The following is a 27,288-nucleotide window of genomic DNA, read 5'->3' on the forward strand; positions in this document are numbered from 1 at the left end:
TGAGGTTTACACTCTCCCCCCTAAACCTAAACTCAGTCCCATCCGGGTCACGGCACCCAATTTAACCTCTCCGGTCCTACTTGCCTCTCTCCATGCAGGATTTGAACTAGCGTCTCCAGCATAGGAGGAGTGAGGTTTCTGGAGATCAGGGGAGTGAGGTTTACCCACACAGCTCTTTCTAGCTAACCTCCGTTACACTGTCCCCCCTAAACCTCACTCCCATCCAGGTCACGGCACCAAATATAACCTCTCCGTTCCTAGTACTCTCCTCTCTTCGTGCGGGATTCAAACCAGCGTCTCCGACATAGGAGGAGTGAGGTTTCAGGATATCAGGGGAGTGAAGTTTACAAGAAGACCCCATCCGGGTCACGGCACCAAATATAACCTCTCGGTTCCTACTCGCCTCTCTCTGTGTTGGACTTGAGCCGGTGTCTCCGGCAAAGGAGTGGTGAGGTTTCAGGATATCAGGGGAGTGAGGTTTACCCACACAGCTCTTACTAGCTTGCCATCCGTTACACTCTCCCCCCTAAACCTCACTCCCATCCGGGTCACGGCACCAAATATAACCTCTTAGTTCCTGCTCGCCTCTCTCTGTGCGGGACTTGAGCCGGTGTCTCCGGCAAAGGAGTGGTGAGGTTTCTGGAGATCGGGGGAGTGAGGTTTACCCACACAGCTCTTACTAGCTTGCCTCCGTTACACTCTCCCCCCCTAAATCGTCAGCGTACCTCTTGAGGACAAGGGAGTGAGGTTTACACTCTCCCCCCTAAACCTAAACTCAGTCCCATCCGGGTCACGGCACCCAATTTAACCTCTCCGGTCCTACTTGCCTCTCTCCATGCAGGATTTGAACTAGCGTCTCCAGCATAGGAGGAGTGAGGTTTCTGGAGATCAGGGGAGTGAGGTTTACCCACACAGCTCTTTCTAGCTAACCTCCGTTACACTGTCCCCCCTAAACCTCACTCCCATCCAGGTCACGGCACCAAATATAACCTCTCCGTTCCTAGTACTCTCCTCTCTTCGTGCGGGATTCAAACCGGCGTCTCCGGCATGGGAGGTTGGTGCACTAACAAGGGCGCCAATGACCACAGTCTCTAGTCTGTGCTATGTGAATAATATGTATAAGACTACTAAAAAGGGTACTGTCTACATAGAGTAAACTTCAGGAACTATCATCCTAAACATAAAAAAGACTAGACACTTTACAGATCAAATAACAATGTTTGCACAAAGCAATTTATATACAAGTGCCTCACAGACCTTCCAAGCGCATTCCTGGTTGTTTTAACAAACTGAGGGGTGATTGAAAACGACAGCATGTCACAGACTCACAGATGCCGCTCATGTAGGTTAAGTTGTACTGATCCCAGAACATTACTTAAAGCACACAGAGATCAGACTCTAATCAGTATCTCCACTGACGTCATGATTCGCTGGTGATGACGAGTCATGAGCATCTGGGAACACGCAACATCTGCCACGTTACATCAGAAAGTGTGTATCTGCGCTGTGCATCCCGTCACCATGGAAACAGGACTCCGGTTGGTTGAGCTGGAGGCAGAGCAGCATTGATGAGATGCGTGTGATCATGATGTGACAGTGACATTTACTTGAATGCGCTGAGGACACGGTGACATTAGAGGAGAAGGTGATGATAGGCTATTTGAACAGATCAAGCTGTTTTTTTCCCAGCATTCCTCTCACATGTGCCAAAATATAACCCTGCAGCCAAATATAACCACAGTCAGGTGATCTAATGCCGATCTCGGCACAGACACAAACGAACACCTGAATTCTGCAATCATTTACCAAACCTGTGGCAGTATTTGCATGCACCATGATGGTTGTGCTTGGACTGTTAAGGCACGTTCTCACTAAGAATGATAACTACCACACCAATGCATGTTAACGCTCTGTTTATTCTAAGTGCACTGCAGTTTTGTCATCTGCTGTTTTAAATGCTCAAGCTCTTTAAAGCAGGAGGGATTCTGATTGGCTGTCAATGTCAAACTATCGTTCCTCAGTTGGAAATTTTTAATGTGCACACTGAGATTTATGGTCAGATAAACACAACTTTGTCTATTAATAGAGATAACAGGAGAAAAGTAGGACTCATTTACATTCATGCATTTGGCAGATGCTTTCATCCAAAGGGAACTGCATTGCATTCAAGGTACTCGTGATCAGTTCATGCATTCCCTGGGAATCGAACCCATGCCCTAGTATCTGAGCTACAGGAATAACACTCTACTCAATGCACTGGAGGGGTTTGAACCTAAAGCCTTTCACTTACCATCACTAGTCTACACCACCCTGATAACATGACAATCTGCACCATGTGCTTTTGTGATATGATATCTTGCACATGACAGCAGGCCGTACACTGGGGTAAAGCTGTCTTACATGAGACCAGAAAAACACATTGCTCAAGAAATAGAGCACGATGCTAGTATGGGAATGCATGAACTGAACAAAATATATAGATTGAATGCAATGTAAGTCAAATGCATAAATGTAAATGTATCAAGGAATTATTGCTGATTCCTCATTGCTTCAGTACCAAAAATTGGTTAGAATTGAACCAGAATTCAGTACCAGAAACGCAGGCATTTTTTCCCTTATGAGAGTATATTTCTTATGTAATAGCTATGTTTGTCTTGCAATTGCATCAAATACCTCAAATAAACCAATTCATTCAAAGAAATTTTCAATATGAACAATTATGTCTGAAATGAAAACATAAACATATAGAAATAGCTGTAAATAAAGCACAAGATATCAGTCACTGCTATAATGTAAAAAAGTCACTGTTTGATTGTTCGGCTCTCTGCTGGTCACTGTAGATTTTAATGATAAATTATTATTGAGAGTTGATCACATTCAGTGGTTTATTACTTTTTCATCAACATCGACTGCATGTTAGTTCCGTCCCAGAACGTTCTGTCAAGGTTCTCTCAAAGTTATGAACAAACACTCTTCCAGTAACATTAATATAATGTTCGTTCGACATTAACTGGTCTTTAATAATGTTCTCAAAACGGCAGCAAAAAGTATTCATACATCATTCATGGAAAGTTTTTTTTTCTAGTTCTTTTTTTTTTTTTAAATGTCGCAACTTGTTTCAGAAGTTCAGAGAACATTCAAAAGTAACGTTCTCATAATGTTTCCAAAATGATAAAATGGAATGTTTGTACAAAAGCCTCTAAAACATTTAAAAACCAGGCCTGTTGAATGATCACAGAAAAACCTTTTCACTCTTCGTTAGCCGGGACATCGAACACTCACCTCTGATAGAGCGAGGTCACTAAACGCATCACCAGACAGAGCTAGAATAAGATGAGAATAAATCTAATGTTAGATAACAGATTAAAAGAACAGAGGAAATGATTTCAGCTGCTGCCACATTATAAATATGCGGGTCGCTGGTGTCCTGGTTAATGTCTGACCCGGTTACTATTAAACTCAAGGACATATGGGACATGCAAGCATTCAGCGCTGGAGATCGTTCAGCATGGTGTGTGTGTGTGTGTGTGTGTGTGTGTGTGTGTGTGTGTGTGTGTGAGTCAGAGAAAGTTTAGTGAGTTGAGTTTAGTGCCAGATGTCCAGCATCTCTTCAGTGTGTGTGTGTGTGTGTGTGTGTGTGTGTGTGTGTGAGAGAGAAAATGTTGAGTTTAGTGCCAGATGTCCAGCATCTCTTCAGTGTGTGTGTGTGTGTGTGTGTGTGTGTGTGTGAGAGAGAAAATGTTGAGTTTAGTGGCAGATGTCCAGCATCTCTTCAGTGTGTGTGTGTGTGTGTTTACTCTACTGTAGCCGTCAGATGACACATTGACTGATTGCTGACAAACACACGTACAGAAACACTGGGTTTTATCTTTATTTTCTGGGGATTTAAACGGAGTGTGCTTTGAGGGGGAACGTCTGCTGTGTCCCAAATACATGATAAAGCAGCTCTGTCTTCTTGACTCTGTTGTTTTCGCTTGCAAATTGCTGTTCACAGGCTTGCAAAGCTTTTGGCTTTATCTGTGCGCACAAAACGTGCCAAAAGTGTAAGCATGGAAAAATGGAAGTCAGAGGAATACAGATCCTATTTATTTTGCGTTAGCATGAAGCTGCAGTTTCACAATACATGAATAACACTTACAAATAACAGTAAAATCCTGCAAATATTGTTTTCTTACACTTGAAAGCTGATTTACACCTTTACAAATCTTCTCTTGCACACACAAATTTAATTCACGCTTGGAATCCTATGTACACTTTCACAAATCTTGCGCATGCGATTCTTTATGGCATCATATTACCTTCATACAGCTCTATTTAAAAAGCACACTTCCATGTTTTCTGTGCATCTCACTGATATAATGCATCTACACTGCAGATGAGCTTAAGGCAAGGTCAATAGGTTCAAAAATTAACTAACAATATCATCATACTGCCCCAGTTAATTGATTACAATGTATGCAAATGACAATTTTTATTACAATTTGTATGCAAATGATGCATCATCTAATTAAATATGCACTAATATGCATACATTTCCAGAGCTGAAATTTTAACATTGCATAAAGCCAGGATCAAAATTCTTGTTTCATTTTGTTGACATATAAAGGTTTTACTGGATTTCTCTTTTCATCACTATAAATCAGAAAATACTGTCAACATATAGAGGCCATGGGATTCATTGAGTCACAAATTCATTGTGTTTTTAGGAATATGAACAAACCTTCAGAATATAGATATGAATAAATCTGTAGAGTTGAATTGGAGATTTCTGACTCAAACTCACTACCTGTAAAGATTTGTATTGTAATTGAAATCTACCGACACATATAGGTAAAATAAACGCTACTTTGGATGTGTTTTCCACTTTTCTGAAACAATACAACCTGAAAAGTTTGACCAGTGCATGGAAAAACAATTGTCTATCTTGCCTATCATTAATAAATGTATAGTGGATCATTATATCAGATCAGAGTATTTCTATTAAGGCAGCAGATGATGTTGTGCACAGTTTTATAAAGAGCTTGAGAATGAAAGGTTCAGCTGGCTGTGGTTTGGGAGTGGCAGTGCGTTTGTCCATGTTTTGGTGATGATGGTGAATATTTCATGGCCCGGAGGAAGGGTTTCACTTTGAAGGTTCTCTGACGCTTCCGTGTGGAAGCCTGTAACTCCGCCCACTGTGTCAACCGCTGCATTATTCATGAGCATCTCAAATTTATGCATGAACTCACTGGAGCCTGCAGTTACTCTGCCCAACCTCAAATCACGTTTTTGGGTTTTAGTAACATGATATAGCTGAGTATTAGTATGAGTTTGAAGAAACTATTTCAAAAGACGCATGAGAGGTTGGGTCGCTAGAGTGTTGCTATGTGGTTGCTAGGGTGAAAAGACGAAACATCAGTCATTTTCTCACTCAAGTGTTTTGTATCATGCTGTGTTTACTTTATTCTTTTTCAGAACACAAAAGGAGAAATGTAAAAGTTGCATGGAATTAGTTTATGATGCACTTGCAGTAAAGCATGAAGAAGTGCACTATTTACTGCCGTTATGTGGACATGCACAAACATGATTTCTGCCACTTGTGTTCTGAGAATAATAATTAAAATTAACTATTAGTTTAGTAATAAGCCTGTTAGTGTAGATTGTACCTTGGGGGACAGAAGTGGACTCCTAGTCTGACAGTGTGCCTTTAATACTTAGTGCTATAGGTTTGATCTTATCATTAGTAGCACCGGATTTGTAAAGCTAATTGAAGTAACTATGATAATTTGGCAGATAATATGATTACCATACTGTAAAAAAATATCTGATCCATAAGTCATGGCAACACATGGTTTTCTCCATTAGGCTACTTGAACTCAGATATGTTAATATGCACGCAATATCCCGCGAAAACCCTCCCTTCAGGTTATAAAATAAAAACACTAACGATAGGCTTACCATAGTGAATCAGGGTAAGACAAAATCACATTTTGGAAAAAGGATTGATGATACTGACTTAATTTTGAACCAAATTATTATTATTTTTTTGTACATGGTCGTGTATTTGTAGCCTACTCATATTCTCCGGGGTCAAAGATCCAGCAATGTTTCAGGAGAATATTTCCACATTATATGCTTTGTAGTATTTATTTGTGTCCCTCGTGTTTTGAAGCTCTGAGCGGCAGGAAACCCGGGAAGGAAGATCAGATTAACGGATCCACATTAGGGAATCAGCAGCTCGACATCCCGGGAAATCTCATTAAAAACACAACAAACATGCTAACGCTAGCAGAGAGCAAAAACACTCCCTCCATCCCTGTGACTTTAGAGGAATAATTGATCCAAACCTGCAGGAATGTCAGAATGTTCACGCTGTTTTTTTCTATAATGAAAGCAAACAGAGATCAGGAGCTGTACAGACAAAATTACCACAAAATTCATGAGGCTAAACTTGGAAAAACAAAAGTCATAACTGCTCAGAACAACATGGGGTTGAGTTAAAAAGATCGAATGCTATTTCACTATTATTTGACTAGGCCTACACTGTTAGAAAAATCTGTAGAAATTACAGTATTACTGGCAGCTACTTGCCAGTAACTTACTGTAGATTTAAATTGATGTTATTTACTGGCAACAATTTGTTCAAAATTAAATGAACATTAAACATTAACAAGTCTTTATCTTTACAGAATAAAACTAAAATAACATCCTCATGCAAAGCATTCTGGGAACCAAAATCTGAAGGAAAAAAAACAGAAAAAGGTTGATGAAGATTTCTGGTTCCCAGAATGCTTTGCATTAGATTGTTATTTTATAATTTTATTCTTTAAAGACAAAGACTTGTTAATGTTTAATGTTCATTTAACTTTGAACAAACTGTTGCCAGTAAATAAAATAAATTTAAATCTACAGTAAGTTACTGGCAAACAGCTGCAAAACTACAGCAAATTTTTTACAGTGAACCATTAAAGTGTGTATAGCTTTTTTTAATTTTAGCAAGTGTAATAATATTTCTATTTATCTTTAGTTTATTTTTATTTCAAGTTTAGTTTTAGACATAGTAGGCTACTTCAACCTATTTTATTTCAATTAGTTGTCAATGCAACATTACTTTTGTTTTTAAGTTTGATTTTATTTCAGCTTTATTATTAAATGTATTAATGTATGTATTCATATATTGAATTATTTTTTCAGTAATCTGCTTTTATCGTTTTATTCTTTTTTAAAAATAATTATATTTTTCTTTATTTTTTCTTTATAAAGTTTTAGTCATTTTAGTACTTCAACTTATTTTATTTCAGTCAGTTGTAAGGATATTTTTTCATTTAAGTTTAAGTTATTTTTATTTATTTATTTCAGCTGTTTAAGATGTAGGCCTATTGATATTTTAAATGTGCCTTTAGTTTAAGTATGACATTTGTACTTTAGTCATTCTTTTTTTACAAAATACTTCTATTTTGCTTGAACTCATGTTTACTTCAGTTTTAGTTCTTCAGCTTAATTTATTTAAATTAGTTGTAAATATTACTATTTTGTTTACGTTTTTTAAGTTTCATTTTATTAAATGCGCTTTTAGTTTAAGTATTAGTAATTTGTGCTTTTGTCATGTTTATTCGTCTATTGAAAATATTTCTATTTAGCTTTAATTTTTTTCTATTTCCATTTTAGTTTGTCATTTTAATATTTCAACTATTTTATTTTTGTTAGTTGTCAATGCAACATTTCAAAATTTTATTTAAATGTTTTAAGTTTTTCATCGATCTATAGGCCTATATATATATATATATATATATATATATTTTTTTTTTTTAGACAGTTTTAGATTTAGTCAACAATAACAACACTGACTTCTGGTCATTCAGAATGTCTGATCATTGTATTGCCAATATAAACAACATGTTAAGCAATACAGTATGTTTAATAGTGCCATACAGTAGTAGTCATGCAGTGTGTTATAAACTATGTTTGTTTGAATAAATTACAGGAATAATGTGACGGGTATAAACGCATCCCGATAGAAACAGCAGGTCATTAGCGCCCTGCTACCACAGCAGTTCCTGTACAGTTGCTGTAATGTTGATGTGTGCAGCGGCTGGTAATGCGTGTCACTCTCGGGGTCATCGTTGCTCTTCTCTCTGATTTGAGATGCTTTTAAAAGCGGATCCATTAAAGACTCCAGCAGAGATGTGATGCAACAAACACTCTGAGCTTCAATCTCACAGCACAATCTCACTGCTCAAGTGTGAGATGGTAAAGCATAATCACATTAAATCATTTATATGAACACGGTGGATTATCTGTAATCTAGCCGTAAGCGTTAATGAAATTTAATGCCCATGAGAGCCTAAACTCTTTCTCATAATCAGATTTTCTTATAGATTACAATAGCGTGACTCTTACATCAGTTGGACACATTAAATCATGGCTCAAGTTTGTATAGTTTGATGAGATCTGCAGTATCTCTAGACCAGTCACTTTCATAATTAAAGGATTAGTTCACTTCAGAATGAAAATTTCCAGATAATTTACTTACCCACACGCTATCCAAGATGTGCTTGTGTTTCTTTCTTTAGTCGAAAAGAAATGAAGGTTTTTGAGGAAAACATTCCAGGATTTTCTCCATATAGTGACTTAAATGAGGTCCAACGGGTAGAAGGTCCAAATGTGAGTTTCAGTGCAGCTTGACACGATCCAGCCGAGGAATAAGAGTCTTATCTAGACAAACCATCAGTCATTTTATAAAAAATAAATAAACATTTATATACTTTTTAATTACAAATGCACGTCTTGCACTAGCTGTGATGCGACACATGTAATCACGTTGGAAAGTCACGCGGGACGTAGGCGGAAGAACAGACCCAGTGTTTACAAACCGAACGTGCAAAGACTAAGTCAAACGCCATTTATAAAATGAATAAAAGGTAAAACAACGATGTCGTACGATTTTGGAGGAGAAAATAAGATGGAGTTTTTCGCCCAACTCTACATTTCTGGTACACGGAACACGCGTGACCTTTCAACTTGACGATTACGTAATGAGTGGCGCATAACAGCTGGTGCAAGACGAGCATTTGTGGTTAAAAAGTAGGTAATATAAATGTTCATTTTGTTTAGAAAATGGCCGATGGTTTGGCTATAAGAGTCTTATTCCTCGGCTGGGATCGTTTGGACTGTTGGACCCCATTGAAGTCACTATGGAGAAAAATCCTGGAATGTTTTCCTCAAAAACCTTCATTTCTTTTCGACTGAAGAAAGAAACACATGCACATCTTGGATGACGTGGGGAGAGTAAATTATCTGGACATTTTAATTTTGAAGTGAACTAATGCTTTAATAACTCATTTGTTTTGCCATTTAAAAAAAGCAGATAGATGCAATAATGAGCGTTTGATTGTTTGTGTGCAGGAGGAAGAGATTCCCGAGCTGGAGATCGACATCGATGAACTTCTGGAGCTGACGGATGAAGAGCAGAGATCTAGACTGCATGTACGTTCAGAATAAAGCTTCTTTACTGGCATCGATGCTTCCATGAACACCTCTGGTGGTCTTCGCGTGTCGGACAAAAATTACCGAAATTTATTTTTTTATTTCAATGAAATTAATGTACTATATTTCAGTTCGATTTTATTTTTTATTTAATATTTTGTATTTTTAGGGGATTTTATGGTAGTAAATTATATTTACGCTATATTTATAACCCATATTCACTTTTTGAGCGACCTGAAAATTACATTTCCAACTTAAAAAAAAGTTACTGAATTTTATGTTTATTGTTAACATGTTAACATAAACATATTTTACTCTAAAGCTGTGAGAAAATCAAAGCTTGATATCTCAAGATTTTGTTTGGCTGCAGTATCAAAAGTTTCCCATTCATTTCCAATGCGCTCATTTTTGACCGCGAGGAGCACGTGTGTGACTATTTTTTTTAGGACAATTTAACCTCATGATTATTTATTTTTTTGTCTTCACATAGCAAGTGTCAAAACCTTTACCAAGTTTCGTATCATTCCGATGAAGAAAAAAAATATGAAAAAACAAAAATCAGAAGAGCACCAGATGCACGGAATCTTTCCATTCCACGGAAGATTCTTTATAGTGAAAATGTTTTCTTTTAAGAAGTGTTCATTGAAAGGTTATTTGGGTTCTTCTACGGCATTGCTGTGAAAAGCCACTTTTGGAAGCTTTAGTTTTGAGAGTGTAGCAGAAAACAAATAACCATTGCATGGGAAGAGAAGCCACTGCTTGCAAAAGTGCATCAATATGAATCTATGACTTCACATGTGAACAGATATTGTTCCTGCTCTTCTGTTTTAACAGGAGCTTTTGCAGGAATGTGGAAAGCCAAAAGAGGTAAGACCAACTCTTACAAACAGCTTTCTTATGCACTTCCACTTATTAACCAATTATTCATGCTTTATTTCTATAGCGCTTTACATGAGAAGCAGCTTCACAGTGATAAACATTATTGCATTTAAGTTCTTTAATTATGGAACAAATACTATCTAAAGACGATAGTAGCATTATTCAGCTGATTTCAGTTTTGGAAACCACAGAAAAAAAATCATGCTTTGGTAAATCTTAATTATGACATAAAAAGTCAAAATGATGACATTTAAGTCATAAGAGATAAAGCAGACATTATGACTTTCTATGGTATAATGACATAATTTCAACTTTTTATGTCAGAAATATGACTTAATGTCCTTAATTTTCGACATTTTATATTTATTTTTTTTACTTTTGTCAAATATGATGTTATGTGATATGTAAATATGTCATAATTGTGACTTTTTGTCTCATAATTAATTTTTTTTGTCATAATTATGACTTACTATGTCATTGTGACTGTCTCATAATGTTTACTTGTCATAATTTTGCCTTTTTAGGTCACAATTTCGACTTTATCTCAAAATTTCGACTTGTGTCAAATATTACTTAGTATTTCATAATTTTGCCCTATTGTCTCATAATTTCAACTTAATCTGATAAATATGATTTAGTATGTCATAACTGTCACTTTTCATCTCATAAATATAACTTGACATCATTTGGATTTATTATGTCCTAATCTAAACTTTTCATCTCATAATTATGATTTACCAAAGCATGATTTTTTTGGGGGAAATTGAAATTAGATAGCCATTTAATATTGTTCAATATAGATAAAAATTCCCGATAAAATCAGATTAGCAGAAAAAGAAAGTAAAACTGCCACTGTAATATCTATTGATAGACTGTAAGTTACATGACCACAGATGGTTTTAACTTTAAAACGTAATGGTCTTAACTCCACAGGACTTTATCAATGGGCTGCTCTATCGGATGAAGGGACTTCGTAAGATGTCAGGATCTCTGAAGAAATAGTATTAGGTCAAAGTCTGGATTTTTCCTGATGAAGTGAAACGCCCCGCCCTCGACACCTTGGCTCCGCCCTCAACACCCCTGGCTCCACCCTCAACACCCCCAGCTCCGCCCTCAACACCCCCGGCTCCACCCTCGAGACCCAGGCTCTGCCCTCAACAGCCCTGGCTCCACCCTTGAGACCCAGGCTCCGCCCTCAACAGCCCAGGCTCCACCCTCGAGACCCAGGCTCCGCCCTCAACACCCCCGGCTCCACCCTTGACACTCCTGGCTCCACCCTCGAGACCCAGGCTCTGCCCTCAACAGTCCAGGCTCCACCCTCAAGACCCAGGCTCCGCCCTCAACAGCCCCGGTTCCACCCTTGACACCCTGGCTCTGCCCTGAACAGCCTTGGCTCCGCCCTCAACACACCGGCTCCACCCTCGACACCGCTCTCAACAGCACTGGCTCCGCCCTCAACGGCACTGGCTCCGCCCTCAACACCCCAGCCCCGCCCCTGAAAGCTCCACCCTCAGCAGTTATCCCGCCCACGATTCTCCCAGTATGTGTAGTGCGTTGAGTGTCTGTCTGTGGATGTTTCTACAGTAGAACTATAATAATTCACTGCACACATGGGTCTATGACGGAAGCTTCCATAAACTGTGTTTCAGACCACTAATAATTCTGTACAGTTTCTCCTAGCAGATGTAGAGTTGCATTGCCTATTATTACTCAAAGGAGATGTTTTTTTTTTTGTGACATGTACATTTTGTTCCCTATTTATATATATTTTGTTCTGACAAGTGTTGTATGTAACAATAAACAATTTTAAGATTTTAGATCAAGAGCATACATTTAGTTCTTGATAAATCTAGGATTTCTTTCTTACATTCTGCTATTGTCTGATTTCAGTTCTACACTTTAAAACTATTATATTTACTGCACAACTCAAACACTGTGACATTAGTGTGGAATATTCTGGGTTAAAACTTTGTCCAAAAAATGTGCACTTGCACTAATTAACTTACAATGGAGGTTTATGGGGTCAGTCAACAACACTACAAATAAACGATCAATTAAAATATCTATAATTATGCTTTTTAAACACAATAACACACGTTTGCATGAGACTGAGTGAAAAAAAAAATCACACATAACCTAACCTTTTTCACATCATCCCATAATACATATATTTACCATATATTTACCTTTGGTAGTCAATGTCACAGATTCTGTACATAACCCAGAATATTCCTAATGTATGTTTATGCTTGATTAAAGCTTGAATCATATGATCATATTCAAAATCAGATGGAGAAAACACACATTAACAAACCCAAAGTGCACGAGGTCAGTGAGATCTAACACACACAGTATTACACCGCAGTAAACAGAGCAGTAAACGCGCGCTGGAGAAAGCACAAGTGCGCAGTGATAATAAAAGTGAAGAGCTGTTGAAGTTTAACTATTATGTCAGCATTTCTGGGTTTATTCATTGACCTCAGCGGTTCACTGTGATGATGATGATGAAGATGATGAAGGTTAAACCAGAGAAGATTCAGAACTCAACAGTTTCAATACAAGTGTAATGCTCTAAATCTAATCAAATGATAAGATGAAATAGAAAAACAATTAAGATAAAAATATTCAAATAAAAGTAAAATAAGATAAAATAAAAGAATAAAAAGTAATAAAATATAAGTAAAATAAAAAGTAAAGTAAAATAATAAAACAAAAGAAAATAAGATCAAATAAAATTATAAATGTAAAGTCAAATAAAATAGCAAAGTAAAGTATAAAACACGACTAAAGGCTCCATGACTGTCCTTGCATCTGAAGTATAGAATGTATGTGAGCCGAAGGACAAACACTGGTCTATTGTACACACACACTTACTCACACACACACACACAAACAAACAGAGACATGTTAGTAGTGTGTTGAAACACAGACACACACACACACACACACACACACACACACACACACATGTCTGGTGCACTATCTTTGTGAGGACTCTCCATAGACGTAATGGTTTTTATACTGTACAAACTGTATATTCTATCCCCTTACACTGCCCCTACCCCTAAACCTACCCATCACAGGAGACATTCTGCATTTTTACATTTTCAAAAAAACTAATTCTGTATCATTTATAAGCTTTTGTTCCCATGGGGACCTCGATTTAGGTCCCCACGGTGACACGAGTCCCCATGAGTCTGTGTGCATTCAGGTTTAAGTCCCCATCGGTGTAGAAAAACATGTCCACACATCACACACACACACACACACACACACACACACACACACACACACACACACACAGTTAATGAGGTCATAAAGTGCCAACACTTGACACCAGCTAATAAAAGCTGTGCTTCGCCCAAAACCCTGCGTGTGTGTAATACAAATCTTACACAAAAGACACCTTTATCCATTTATTCATTCATTCATTTATTTATTTATTTATTTGTTTATTTCTGCAGTTATCTGTGCCAGAGCTCAATGTCAATGAATTTGAGAAAAATCTAAAGCACAAAACAGGTAATAATATCCCACAACACCGCAGTGAAGTCATGAGGCGTCTCCAGAGAACGCCAGCATCTCTCAGCACTAATGCACTCACTTCCTGTCAGCAGTGTGTGTGTGTGTGTGTGTGTGTGAGAACACCTGACAGCGCTCTGCTCGCTCTCAGTACTGTCCCTTTAATTATGCATGACAACATGGAAATGCCAGCAAACATAAGACACAATGTAAAGAGCAAAGAAACAACAAACAGCTTCTAATGAAGACATAGAAGTCTCCGGATCTATCATGATATTTCCCATGATCCTCTCTCTTCAGTGTGTAATGTTGCTGTTCGAACATGAAAAAGCTCCAGTTCTTCTCTATATCAGTGTCAGTGTTTCTGAACTCCCTGAAACGCCTCCATTGTAGTCTTGAGTTTCTTCCGGGAACGAACACGCCACAATATTCCTCATTTAAATAATTAATACGCAGAATAAAGGGGCGGGGCCTGGTTGAGTGAGTTAGTAGTGTGTTAAACTGCCGGTTATGGGAAGGGGCGGGACATTTCCCAAACACACTCGAAGCGCTCGACCAATCACAACACACTGATCCAGCCGACCAATCAGAGCACAGTGTGCTTTTCAGAAGGAGGGGCTTCATAGAGACAGGAAGTAAACAGAGCGTTACTGACAGACTGGGAAGAGAGGAGCCGCAACAATGGAGAATATGAGGAGAATAATCAACATTCAAGTTCTAGAAGAGACCAAAAACCACATCAAGACTTTGTAAAAGAGAATAATAGGCGAGTACAGATTAGAGAAACAATCATTTCTACACGTGCCACAGGACACACACACAGACAAACGCCACTTATTCATGCAAACTAACAGCTGACATGAGGAATTATTGGTGTTGTGTGTAAATGAAAAGCCATTCATTCATTCAGATGCATGTGAAATGATGAACCACATGACTGGTTCTCTAGATCACATGACCTGCTGTCAGAGTTCAAGTCTCTTTTATTGAAGGTTTAAGTCTGAATGATCCAGTTTTCCATTTACAGACCCTTACATTACGGTCAAAGCCGAACCAAACAAATCATTCTGAGACTCTCGTGATCCACCGAGACTTTGAACAATCTGGAGTCTAAGGCTGCTTCGTGTTTCCACAACATGTATAAGCAACATTATTATTATTTCTGCTGGCTATCGGAGAGGTCTAGGTCAGAAGCATGTAGAGTGATGTGTGTTAATATATATATATATTTCTGCGCAGGCTCATGTTTTCTTCTTGCCTTTCTTAGGGGCCGTATATGTAGCCGTGCGATGCTGTTTCCTGTCATACTTGTCGTGACCTTCCCTGTGGCAGAAAGACAGAAACATATGACACAGATTAATATTGCAAGATCAGTATGTTCAATATGCGACACATTTCACGCGGCAAGATCTCGTGGAAAACAACACTTGATGATTCCTGAACGTCTACATGTTCAATGCGCCGAGATTCAGAGGAAAGCAAAACTCAAAATATCAAATCTGGACAATAATTATGACTGGTATGTCAAAGAAAAAAAGAAAGAAAAAGAAAAACCTTTTCTTGTCATAAAAATAATTGAAATAAAAAGTGACAAATATTGATAAGATTCAAAGTCATAATTATGACACAGAAAGTCATAATTATGCCTCATCGTTTTGACTTTATTTCATATTTCTGACTTATGTCATATTTATGAGTTGTTTTTATTTCATAATTTTGCCTTTTTACTTAGTATTTCATAATTAAAACTTTTTGTGTCATAATTATGCTTAATCATGCTTTAGTAAATAATAATGTCAATTTTTTTATGTTTTTAAAAAGTGTAAATGTTCAGATATTAAGCCATAATTATAAAAAAAAGTCATAACTGACTTTTATGTCATAACGTTCAATTTTATTTCATAATTATGCCTTTTTATCTCATAATTATAACTTTTGATGTCGGAATTTTAACTTTTTATCCCAATAATTATGATTGGTATATCATAAAAGGGAAACAAAATCATGCTTTGGTAAATCATAATTATGTAATAAAAAGTCAAAATAAGATGAGACTTTTTGACTTCGATTTCCGTTCGATGTTAAAATTCATTCATAATTCACTCATAATTATGACTTTGTATATTAGAATTTTGACTTTCTATCCAATAATCATGATTTGTATGTCATAGTTAGAAAAATAAAATAAAAATCGTGCTTTGCTAAATCATAATTATGTCAAAAATAATTGTCATAAAAAGTCCAAATTATAAGATTCTAAGTTTATAATTATGACCAAGTCATATTTATGACTTATTAATTATGACTTTTTGACTTGAAATATGTTAGAATTATGACTTTTTAGGCCATGATTTCTTTTCGACTTTTAAGTCATAATCTTGACTTGATTTCATAATTATGACTTTTTATCTCATGATTATGACTTAGCACATAACTTTTTCAGGTCATAATATTGACTTTTTATCCCATAATTATGTCGATTTATCTTGTTTTTATGACTTAGTATTCCACAATTTCTACTTTTTATTAAGTATGACTTTTTATCTCATAATTCTGACTTGATTTCATAATACTGGCTTTTTATCTCATAATTATGACTATGTCATAACTATAACTTTTTTTTCAACCCATAATTAGGTCAATTTATCTTGTTTTTATGACTTAGTATTCCATCAATTCGAATGTTTATGTCATAAGTTCGACTTTAAATGATAATTATGACAGCATTTCATGATTTAGATTTACATCATTATTAAAATCTACCACAACATGCACTTTTGTCTTCTGTGGCAGAGATGGGCTAGTGAAGAAGGTGAAGTATTAAACACAAGCTGTCTGTATGATAAAGGTGTGTGTTGTGAGCGTGCCTGAAGCAGCGAGCGCAGAACAGATCTCGGTCACACGTGTGGCAGCGGATGCTGGCGTCCCGGTTACAGATGCAGCACCAGGGCAGCTCTTCATCTTCATCTTCATCACTGTCTTCATCAGTACAGCGCTGGATCTGAGAGGCAGAAGCTGGCAGACGGTGGCCCGAGACCTGCCACACACACACACACACACACACACACACACACACACACACACTTCATCAGAACTATACAAAACTTGGTGACTTTTATTATAAATGCACTTGCTCTGTAAATACTGCATTGACAAATTTTGCATATATGAAATCCCTCAAACTACAGTGCCTCTATTATGCTTTTCGGATATGACCTTTCATGTTGTGTGTAATAGGGCTGTTTGTGAATGTAAAAGGTCAAAGGTCAAAGATAAATGGAGTTATTGTCTCCTAAAAGAAAGAAGCGATTCTGAACTGAAACGAGTCGTCACTTCCTGCTGAACTTTGTTTGTGACTTTTATCTCATAATTATGACTTCAGAATTGTGGAATGACTTTATATCCCAATAATTATGACTGGTAAATCATAAAGGGTCAAATAAAAAATGATGCTTTGGTAAATCATAATTATGTCATACAAAGTCAAAATGATAAGATTCCAAGTCATAATTATGACTTTTTGACCTTAATAATAATTATGAATTTTTAGGTCATCATTTCGATTCAGTATTTTGACTTTCTATCCGATAATTATGACTAGTATGTCATAAATCATAAAAGTTCATGCTTTGGTAAATCATAATTATGTCAAAAATAATTGTCATAAAAAGTCAACTTTTTGTATAGATGAAATCCCTCAAAATACAGTGCCTCTGTTATGCTTTTCAGATATGACCTTTCATGTAGTGTGTAATAGGGCTGTTAGTGAATGTAAAAGGTCAAAGGTCAAAGATAAATGGAGCTTTTGTCTCCTAAAAGAAAGAAGTGATTCTGAACTGAAACGTGACGTCAGTAACTCCAGTCTCACTTCCTGCTGAACCTGCATAGGTTTGAAGCTTATTTGCATAATGTCATCTGATTGGCTGAACAGCGAACAGTGTCTCCTTTGCCCCGCCCTCTGTGAGCAGTCAACCAATCACAGCAGACTGAGCCGCTGAGCTCTGGTGGGATGTTGTGTGTGTGACGTGTGTGTTGTGTGTATGTGACGCGTGTGTGTGTTGTGTGTGTGTGATGTGTGTATGTGACGTGTGTGTTGTGTGCGTGACGTACCGGTCTCCTGCTGGACGGGTCCTTCTCTCGGTTCATTGGGCCGCTGAGCTCTGGTGGGATGTTGTGTGTGTGACGTGTGTGTTGTGTGTATGTGACGCGTGTGTGTGTTGTGTGTGTGTGTTGTGTGTGTGACGTGTGTGTGTTGTGTGCGTGACGTACCGGTCTCCTGCTGGACGGGTCCTTCTCTCGGTTCATTGGGCCGCTGAGCTCTGGTGGGGTTTTGTATGTGACGTGTGTGTGTGACGTGTGTGTGTGACGTGTGTGTTGTGTGTGTGACGTACTGGTCTCCTGCTGGACGGGTCCTTCTCTCTGTTCATTGGGCCGCTGAGCTCTGGTGGGATGTTGTATGTGACGTGTGTGTGTGATGTGTGTGTGTGACGTGTGTGTGTGTTGTGTGTGTGACGTGTGTGTGATCTGTGTATGTGACGTGTGTGTTGTGCGTGTGACGTACCGGTCTCCTGCTGGACGGGTCCTTCTCTCGGTTCATTGGGCCGCTGAGCTCTGGTGGGGTTTTGTATGTGACGTGTGTGTGATCTGTGTATGTGACGTGTGTGTTGTGCGTGTGACGTACCGGTCTCCTGCTGGACGGGTCCTTCTCTCTGTTCATTGGGCCGCTGAGCTCTGGTGGGATGTTGTATGTGACGTGTGTGTGTGATGTGTGTGTGTGACGTGTGTGACGTGTGTGTGTGTTGTGTGTGTGACGTGTGTGTGATCTGTGTATGTGACGTGTGTGTTGTGCGTGTGACGTACCGGTCTCCTGCTGGACGGGTCCTTCTCTCGGTTCATTGGGCCGCTGAGCTCTGGTGGGGTTGTGTGTGTGACGTGTGTGTGATCTGTGTATGTGACGTGTGTGTTGTGCGTGTGACGTACCGGTCTCCTGCTGGACGGGTCCTTCTCTCTGTTCATTGGGCCGCTGAGCTCTGGTGGGATGTTGTATCCGCTGGCCTCGTCTAGAGTCGCCTCCTCTGATAACTGAACATGTGACACACACACACACACACACACACACACACACACACACACACACACACACACACACTCTTCAGATCGAGCTCGAGGATTGAGCGGCCTCTGCTGGTTAATATGGGAAGTGCCACAGTCGGCTGATTTACACAGTGTTATTTTAGTTTTATTAATATTTTCAATTGCTGTTTATAATTTTTTGTCATTTCATTATGTGCTTTTGTCATTTTATTATTATTATTATTATTTAAATATTTCTATTGCTAATATATTTGTTACATTTATTTTTATTTCAGTTTGTTATTTTTAGTACATTTTTAATTTTCATTTAAAGTTTATCGACTAATATTAGTTTTATTTTATTTCAGCTTTATTTCAATGAACAGAAATGCTTTAAATAGTCTTAGTTTACGCTACACTTCAGTTGCACTACCAGACAAAAGTTCAGACACATCAAATTATTCTGTATCTTTTCCCACAGAATATCAAAATTATAAATATTATAATTATAGAGAAAATTATTTTATTCAGTTTTTTTAAAGCAACTAAGATCATAAATATACAAATTTTCCAACATGGACATAAAAAACTTCCCTTTTATTAAGATGTAATTAATTACTTAAAGATTAATACAGTTTATAAAGGTCGTCTGAACTTCAGATCCTAGTTAGAATAATATGGGAATGATGCAGTAAAACGAATAAAAACTCTATTATATTCCAGCTTCTTCTCGCTCTGAAATAGTTTATAGCAATTCATATTTATTTGTCAACAAACTACTGTTCAAGATCAGAAGGACGTTAGGATCAAAAGGTTCTTTGCAGGAGTTTTATAAAGACGACAGACCTTCTTCATCACTCTGGCGATGGCCTCTTCTTCTGTCTCTTCATCACTGTCAGGCTGCTGGAAATCTGACAGTCTGACTGAACACACACACACACACACACACACACACACACACACACACACACACACACACACACACACACATTGTTGTATTATGCATCTATTTGAAGCATCATTAGCAATGCATTCAACTGAGAGAATATTCAGTGGTTAACTAAAGGTTTGATATCCACGTATTAAGACTTGATTGGATTGTGTAAAGTGGTTTCCCCTGTAACGAGCCTTCATCAGAATAGGAAAGTCAAAGGCGGAGAACGTTGTGATGAGAATATGAAATTCAGAATGCAGTAATTAATTGTTCACATTAAGACCAAAGCATTGATTTAAATTGGCATGAAATCAAAACTGAACATTCATTTTCATAATGCATGTTACAGGTCATATTGTGAATGATTCATCCATGCATTTTTTTTTTTGTTGCATGATTTACTTTAATAATTTTTTTTTTTTTTTTTTTTTTGTAATCTTTAATCCAAATGTCATAACTTGCTATTCCTGCTAAAATCAAGTCCCGTCCTAGTTTTTTTCCTCATTTCGCTCAGAAATACATTCCAGTACAGAAGTCGGTCTTGTGTTTCAAGCCAACTGATGTTTTTTTGTTACGGAAAATTGCAGTGTTTATTATAAATGATTTATCGGTGCACATCATTATTTATAAACTTCATCGTAATCTTGAATCAGAATAACTTCCTCTCGCAGCATCTCGTCTCTTCTCTGATGACGAGGGCGGGGCAAGCTGTCACTCACATGAGATCAGCCAATAGCAGACCACAACCATCCAACCATCCAACCAATTCCCCACAGACAAAATCAAGCCCCGCCCACATTTGTTCTTGTTTCTCTCGGATTTACGGCACAACAGGGAAGAAAAAACGAGCGCAACTTCCGTTTCATGCCGACTTTAAGAAAGCAAATACCTACAAATAGAGATTATTTGAACCGCGAGAGGCGTCTGCTCTCACCTAAGCTTACGCTACTCCAACGTCATGCGTCGGGTCAGATGTCATGCTTCGGGTCGGAGGTCGCTCGTTACGCGTCGGGTCAGAGGTCACTCGTCACGCGTCGGGTCAGAGGTCACTCGTCACGCGTCGGGTCAGAGGTCACTCGTCACGCGTCGGGTCAGAGGTCACTCGTCACGCGTCGGGTCAGAGGTCACTCGTCACGCGTCGGGTCAGAGGTCATGCTTCGGGTCGGAGGTCGCTCGTCACGCGTCGGGTCAGAGGTCACTCGTCAGGCCAGAGGTCATGCATCAGGTCAGAGGTCACTCGTTATGCGTCGGGTCAGATGTCACTTGTCATGCGTCAGGTCAGAGGTCACTCGTCATGCGTCGGGTCAGAGGTCACTCGTCATGCGTCGGGTCAGAGATCACTCGTCATGCGTCGGGTCAGAGGTCATGCATCGGGTCAGAGGTCACTCGTTATGCGTCGGGTCAGAGGTCACTTGTCATGCGTCGGGTCAGAGGTCACTTGTCATGCGTCGGGTCAGAGGTCACTCGTCAGGCGTCGGGTCAGAGGTCGCTCGTCACGCGTCGGGTCAGAGATCACTGGTCATGCGTCGGGTCAGAGGTCATGCATCGGGTCAGAGGTCACTCGTTATGCGTCGGGTCAGAGGTCACTCATCATGTGTCAGGTCAGAGGTCACTTGTCATGCATCGGGTCAGAGGTCACTCGTCATGCGTCGGGTCAGAGGTCACTCGTCATGCATCGAGTCAGAGGTCACTCGTCATGCGTCGGGTCAGAGGTCACTCGTCAGGCCAGAGGTCATGCATCAGGTCAGAGGTCACTCGTTATGCGTCGGGTCAGAGGTCACTCGTCATGCGTCGGGTCAGAGGTCACTCGTCATGCGTCGGGTCGGAGGTCACTCGTTATGCGTCGGGTCTGAGGTCACTTGTTATGCGTTGGGTCGGAGGTCACTCGTTATGCGTCGGGTCTGAGGTCACTCGTTATGCGTTGGGTCGGAGGTCACTCGTTATGCGTCGGGTCTGAGGTCACTCGTTATGCGTCGGGTCAGAGGTCATGCATCGGGTCAGAGGTCACTCGTCATGCGTCGGGTCGGAGGTCACTCGTCATGCGTCGGGTCAGAGGTCATGCATCGGGTCAGAGGTCACTCGTTATGCGTCGGGTCTGAGGTCACTCGTTATGCGTTGGGTCGGAGGTCACTCGTTATGCGTCGGGTCTGAGGTCACTCGTTATGCGTTGGGTCGGAGGTCACTCGTTATGCGTCGGGTCTGAGGTCACTCGTTATGCGTCGGGTCAGAGGTCATGCATCGGGTCAGAGGTCACTCGTCATGCGTCGGGTCGGAGGTCACTCGTCATGCGTCGGGTCAGAGGTCATGCATCGGGTCAGAGGTCACTCGTTATGCGTCGGGTCGGAGGTCACTCGTCATGCGTCGGGTCAGAGGTCACTTTTCCAAACGGAACTAGACTCGCGTACGGCCGCTACCGGAGGCCAGTTATTATAGTCATAAATATGGATATTTTTCTTACACAAACGCATGTCTTCGCTCCAGAAGGCCTTTATTAACCCCTGGAGTCGTATGAATTACTTTTATGATGATGGATGCATTTTTTTAGGCTTCAAAATCCCACCCCCCATTCACTCCCATTATAAAGCTTGGAAGAGCCAGGATATTTTTTAACATAACTCCAATTGTGTTTGGCGGAAAGAAGAAAGTCATAAACACCTAGAATGGCTTTAGGTGAGTAAATCATGGGCTAATTTTCATTTTTGTGTGACCTATCGCTCTAAGAGCATCGCCTCCAGCAGTAAAGCACCTTGTTCTGGGTCGAGTCCCTGCAGAACAGCGAGTCTCATGGCCGTCTCCCGCATCTGCTCCTCGTTGCGCTTGTCTTTCTTCAGCTCCTGCATGGCCTCCTCCATCACGCGGCTTTGCTCCGCCTCCATCTGTTTGACTGACAGCTCGCCGTCATCCACGTTCTCATTCACCCCGCCTCCCTCTTGTTTATTAAGATCATTTAATGGTTCGTCTGTATTTACACAAGTGAGAAAAAGAAAATGACCGTAAGCATGGTAAAATCACTGTCACATGGCTTTGAGATGCCTTTTGCTTTATAAACTCTCCAATGTTTAACCAAAATGAGGGCTTAATCTTTTATTTAGTGCCGTAAAACCAACTTCAATGCGCACTATTAAAAGCAACATGCATTATTTCCCATAAAACCGAAATTGGGGGATTCAAATTCATAACTGAGAATAAATTCTGCATTCAGTCAAAATACCCTCTGATGATGGATACTGGTCATCAATAGCAACTTCCTCCGCCATTTGGGCGATCAGATCATTAGTCTGTTCTGTTTGAGTCCTGCTGTCGGGCGGCTGATGAACCTGCACAAGTTAAACATCCATATAAACACATGTTCTGCTATTTTAAAGTCTTCTACAACAGGTTCACATGCATCCAAGATCAAAAACACTTTATTGTCCTCATAATCTGCACGGCAGCATCAGCTCTTTCTCTCAGTGTCTGAAACGCTTCCATCAAGGATTCAGTCTCTCTCTAAGCTCCGCCTCTCTCAGAGCTGCTCTGCTCTGATTGGTCAGAAACCAAACGCTCATTATCATATCTGAAACCCATCTCATTTCAATCAAAGGCTACAGATGCAGGCAATCACTGATGCATGACCTTCAGATTTAATAAAAGTACAAATTTAATACTAATATAAACTGAGCAATACTAAATTCTATGAACATAAAACTCTTTAAAGTGCCCCATTATGCTATTTTTAAGACTCTAGTTTTGTTTTGGAGTCAATTCGTCAATTTGTTTTTTCGATCAAGGATTCAGTCTCTCTAAGCTCCGCCTCTCTCAGAGCTGCTTTGCTCTGATTGGCCAGAAACCAAATGCTCATTATCATATCTGAATCTCAGCTCTTGACACACAGTGATACGAACAGTAACGATGGCGTTGGTTTTACCGTATCAATCTCTGAAAACAGCGTTTTCTCAACATGAACAACACGAACCAAACTCTTCCAGTCTCAGAGAAACTACAGTGTTTGAGGGCGGAGCTAAGTTCAGCCAATCGGGTGGCATTATGCAAATTAGCTTCAAACCTAGACAGGTTCAGCAGGAAGTGAGACTGGAATTACTGACGACTCGTTTCAGTTCAGAATCACTTCTTTCTTTTCTGAGACAAAAACTCAATTTAGTTTGATCTTTTATATTCACTAACAGCCCTATTAGACACAACATGAAAAATATATTCGAAAAAGCGTAATAAGGGCACTTGAAGTGAAAGCAGATATTGTAGTTACAGGCGGTGGGGCTTGCGAGGGCGCAGGTCTTCCTTGTAAAGCCGCCAGACGCTCCTCCATGTCTTTATCTGAAGGCACGGGCTGAACCGGAGCTTTCAGGGCAGCGAGACGAGACTCCAGCTCCTGCTCTGATGGGATGGACTCTGCGTGAGAACAGAGAGACATATCAGAGACACACAATCAAATTTTGGATTAGAGTCATTCCGCGTCAACTCAACCAGAGGTCCCGGGCTAAACTGTTTGATTTTGATCATTTTTTCTGGTGAAAGAAATACATAAATGAAGGACAAAACCAAAATATTAAATGTTGTGAAACATGAGTAATTAACTGTTAAAATGACCATTTTCACCTGAGATTTGGAGCCAAATTACAGGGGTGTAAAAACGACTTTAGAAAGATGGCAGCATCATTATTTTATTTCTACACAGAGATTGGTAGATCTATTAGTGAAATCTGTTGACTTTAGCAATCTTTGTTTCATTATATGCCAACGGTGAGCGTTCAAAAATAGGAAGAAAGCACTTCTTGTGTTTTTAACTCCAAGTTTGAATGCCTGAAACTCCAGAAGTATTCAAGATATCTTAATATCCTTTTAGATTCTGGTTCTTAACAAACTTTTATTTTGGCATCTTCATTTTAAAGGCCCTCGATGGATCAATCACAGAGATATGGAGATCTCAATGCGGCTTCATGAGTAAATTGGTCAATTGTGCACATTTTCAGAAGTCGAAAACCAAATGTGAGTCACTTTACATCCATATGATGCTTTTTTCTTTTAAAGAGAAACATCTGAACATCAATCATCGCATAGAATTATACTGTCTGAGTGCCATAATTATTATTTTTCCAAAATTTGCATGTCTGTAACTCAAGAGGTATTAAAGACATCTTAATATCCTTTGAGATTCTAATTCTTAATAAACTTTTGTTTTGGAATCTAAATTTTTAAGGCTCTGTATGGTATATTATATCTATCTATCTATCTATCTATCTATCTATCTATCTATCTATCTATCTATCTATCTATCTATCTATCTATCTATCTATCTATCTATCTATCTATCTATCTATCTATCTATCTATCTATCTATGTACAGTACAGGCCAAAAGTTTGGACACATTACTATTTTTAATGTTTTTGAAAGAAGTTTCTTCTGCTCATCAAGCCTGCATTTATTTGATCAAAAATACAGAAAAAAATGTAATATTGTGATATATTATTACAATTTAAAATAATTGGTTTTCAATTTATTATACTTTAAATTATCATTTATATCGGTGATGCAAAGCTGAATTTTCAGGATCATTACTCCAGTCTTCAGTGTCACATGTGACATCCAGTCTATCACATGATCCTTTAGAAATCATTCTAATGTTCTGATTTATTATGAGTGTTGGAAACAGTTCTGCTGCCTAATATATGTGATGAATAAAAGGTTAAAAAGAACTGCATTTATTCAAAATCAAAAAATTTTTTTTTAAATATAAATCTTCTTTATTATCACTTTTTATCAATTTAACACATCCTTGCTGAGTAAAATTATTGATTTATTTAAAAAAAAAAGAAAGAAAAAAATTACTGACCCCAAATTACTGACCAGTAGTGTATATTGTTGTTATAAAAGATTTCTATCTTGAAAACATTTGCTTCTTTTTTTTTCTTTTCTTTTTTCTTTTTCTTTTTTTTATTCATCAAAGTATCCTAAAAAAGTATCACAGGTTATGAAAAAATATTAAGCAGCAGACCTGTTTCCAACTTTGATAATGAATTATCATATTAGAATGATTTCTAAAGGATCATTTGATAGACTGGAGTAATGATCCTGAAAATTCAGCTTTGCATCACCGAAATAAATGATAATTTAAAGTATAATAAATTGAAAACCAATTATTTTAAAATATTACATTTTTTTCTATATTTTTGATCAAATAAATGCAGGCTTGATGAGCAGAAGAAACTTCTTTCAAAAACATTAAAAATAGTAATGTGTCCAAACTTTTGGCCTGTACTGTATATGTGTGTGTATCGTTTATATCATATATCTGTTATCGGCTTTCAAATATATTATATATATATATATATATATATATATAGCCTATATATATATATATATATCATATATGAGATAAATTAGAAGGTGTAAATACATATATATATATATATTATATATACGATTATCGGCTTTCAAATATAAAGGATTATCGGTTATCGTATCGGCGCATTCATAATGTTAATGTTTATAGTGTGTTTATGCCTTCTAGTGTAATTAGCAGATTAGAACTGGGCGATAAAAAACGTTGATTACATTTTGTGACAAAACAGTCAAGCAGATTTTGCCAGATCTTACTGGGCTTGGTTTCCTCTTTCAGCTTGTTCAGTCGTTCTGCGATGACCTGGTCCTCTTTACTGAGTCCTCGAGTTGAAACCCGACTCACAGTGTTGTTCTTTCCACCTCCGGGTCTGGGCGGCTGATTCTGCTGAGCTTGTTTGGCTTCGAGAGCAGCAACACGCCTGTAAGACGCCACAGATGTGTGTTATTCCTGTGGCATACAGGGGCATTTCACATATGACACTTAGATACAGATTCATACTTTTTGTAGTTTTCAGGAGGGGACCATTTGCCAGCATCATTCTGGTTGCCTGGACTGTACAAAAAAGACCTGTCAGTTGTGTGTTAGTGAATGTACTATAGAAGTGTAAACTGTGTTTGGCTTCCAGACCTTGTTAGGTTTCCATAACACTGTTTGCAGACTTTCTGCTGGCTGTTTCCATATTTTGGCACAACAGCATTGAATGTCAGACACCCAGAGCAGAAAGAATGGCCACAGTTTTTACAACCCAACTGCAAAAACACAAAACCAAGTCAAACACTTTTTGAATTAAGGCATTTCAATTAAATTATCGGTATTTCTAGGCGCTAACCTCTTTTCTGAAGAGAGTGAACTTTGATGCACAGCAGTAACAACGATTATCCATAGTGAGATTCTTCGGGGAATCGCAGAATCATGCTGTAGTTACACTTTAAATGCTCAAGATTATAATAAGTACCACCTATTCTTTTAATCTTTATTTGTTGTCTCTGGAACAATACAAATGTATTGTACTGTATGACGCTATTTCAGCAGCATTCTCTCCATTGTGTTTCTCTTGAGTCAGAGAACGTAAAT

The 27,288-nt window shown here is 38.6% G+C and overlaps 2 protein-coding genes across 2 annotated transcripts in view; one reads left to right on the plus strand and one right to left on the minus strand.

Moving 5' to 3' along the window:
• ppp1r14d (protein phosphatase 1 regulatory inhibitor subunit 14D) overlaps window positions 1-12,211 on the plus strand; it is a 14,749-nt gene extending 2,538 nt beyond the window's left edge. The window contains exons 2-4 of the mRNA XM_081347869.1: window positions 9,385-9,465; window positions 10,300-10,332; window positions 11,278-12,211. Of these exons, the coding sequence (XP_081203995.1) occupies window positions 9,385-9,465; window positions 10,300-10,332; window positions 11,278-11,346 (183 nt within the window). The 3' untranslated portion in view covers window positions 11,347-12,211. The remainder of the gene's footprint in view (window positions 1-9,384; window positions 9,466-10,299; window positions 10,333-11,277) is intronic.
• A 1,537-nt stretch (window positions 12,212-13,748) lies between these two features.
• zfyve19 (zinc finger, FYVE domain containing 19) lies at window positions 13,749-27,275 on the minus strand. The gene is made up of 11 exons (XM_081347871.1): window positions 27,044-27,275; window positions 26,842-26,963; window positions 26,713-26,766; window positions 26,469-26,632; window positions 24,120-24,262; window positions 23,085-23,190; window positions 22,620-22,832; window positions 19,786-19,862; window positions 18,847-18,948; window positions 16,734-16,903; window positions 13,749-15,189 (listed from the first exon to the last, which is right to left on the minus strand). Exons 1-11 carry the CDS (start codon window positions 27,095-27,097, stop codon window positions 15,108-15,110), a joined length of 1,287 nt encoding a protein of 428 aa, XP_081203997.1. The 5' UTR covers window positions 27,098-27,275; the 3' UTR covers window positions 13,749-15,107.
• Window positions 27,276-27,288: the final 13 nt, after the last annotated feature.

Source organism: Scardinius erythrophthalmus (assembly GCF_964197995.2).
Source record: "Scardinius erythrophthalmus genome assembly, chromosome: 19".
NCBI classification, from domain to species: Eukaryota; Metazoa; Chordata; class Actinopteri; order Cypriniformes; family Leuciscidae; genus Scardinius; species Scardinius erythrophthalmus.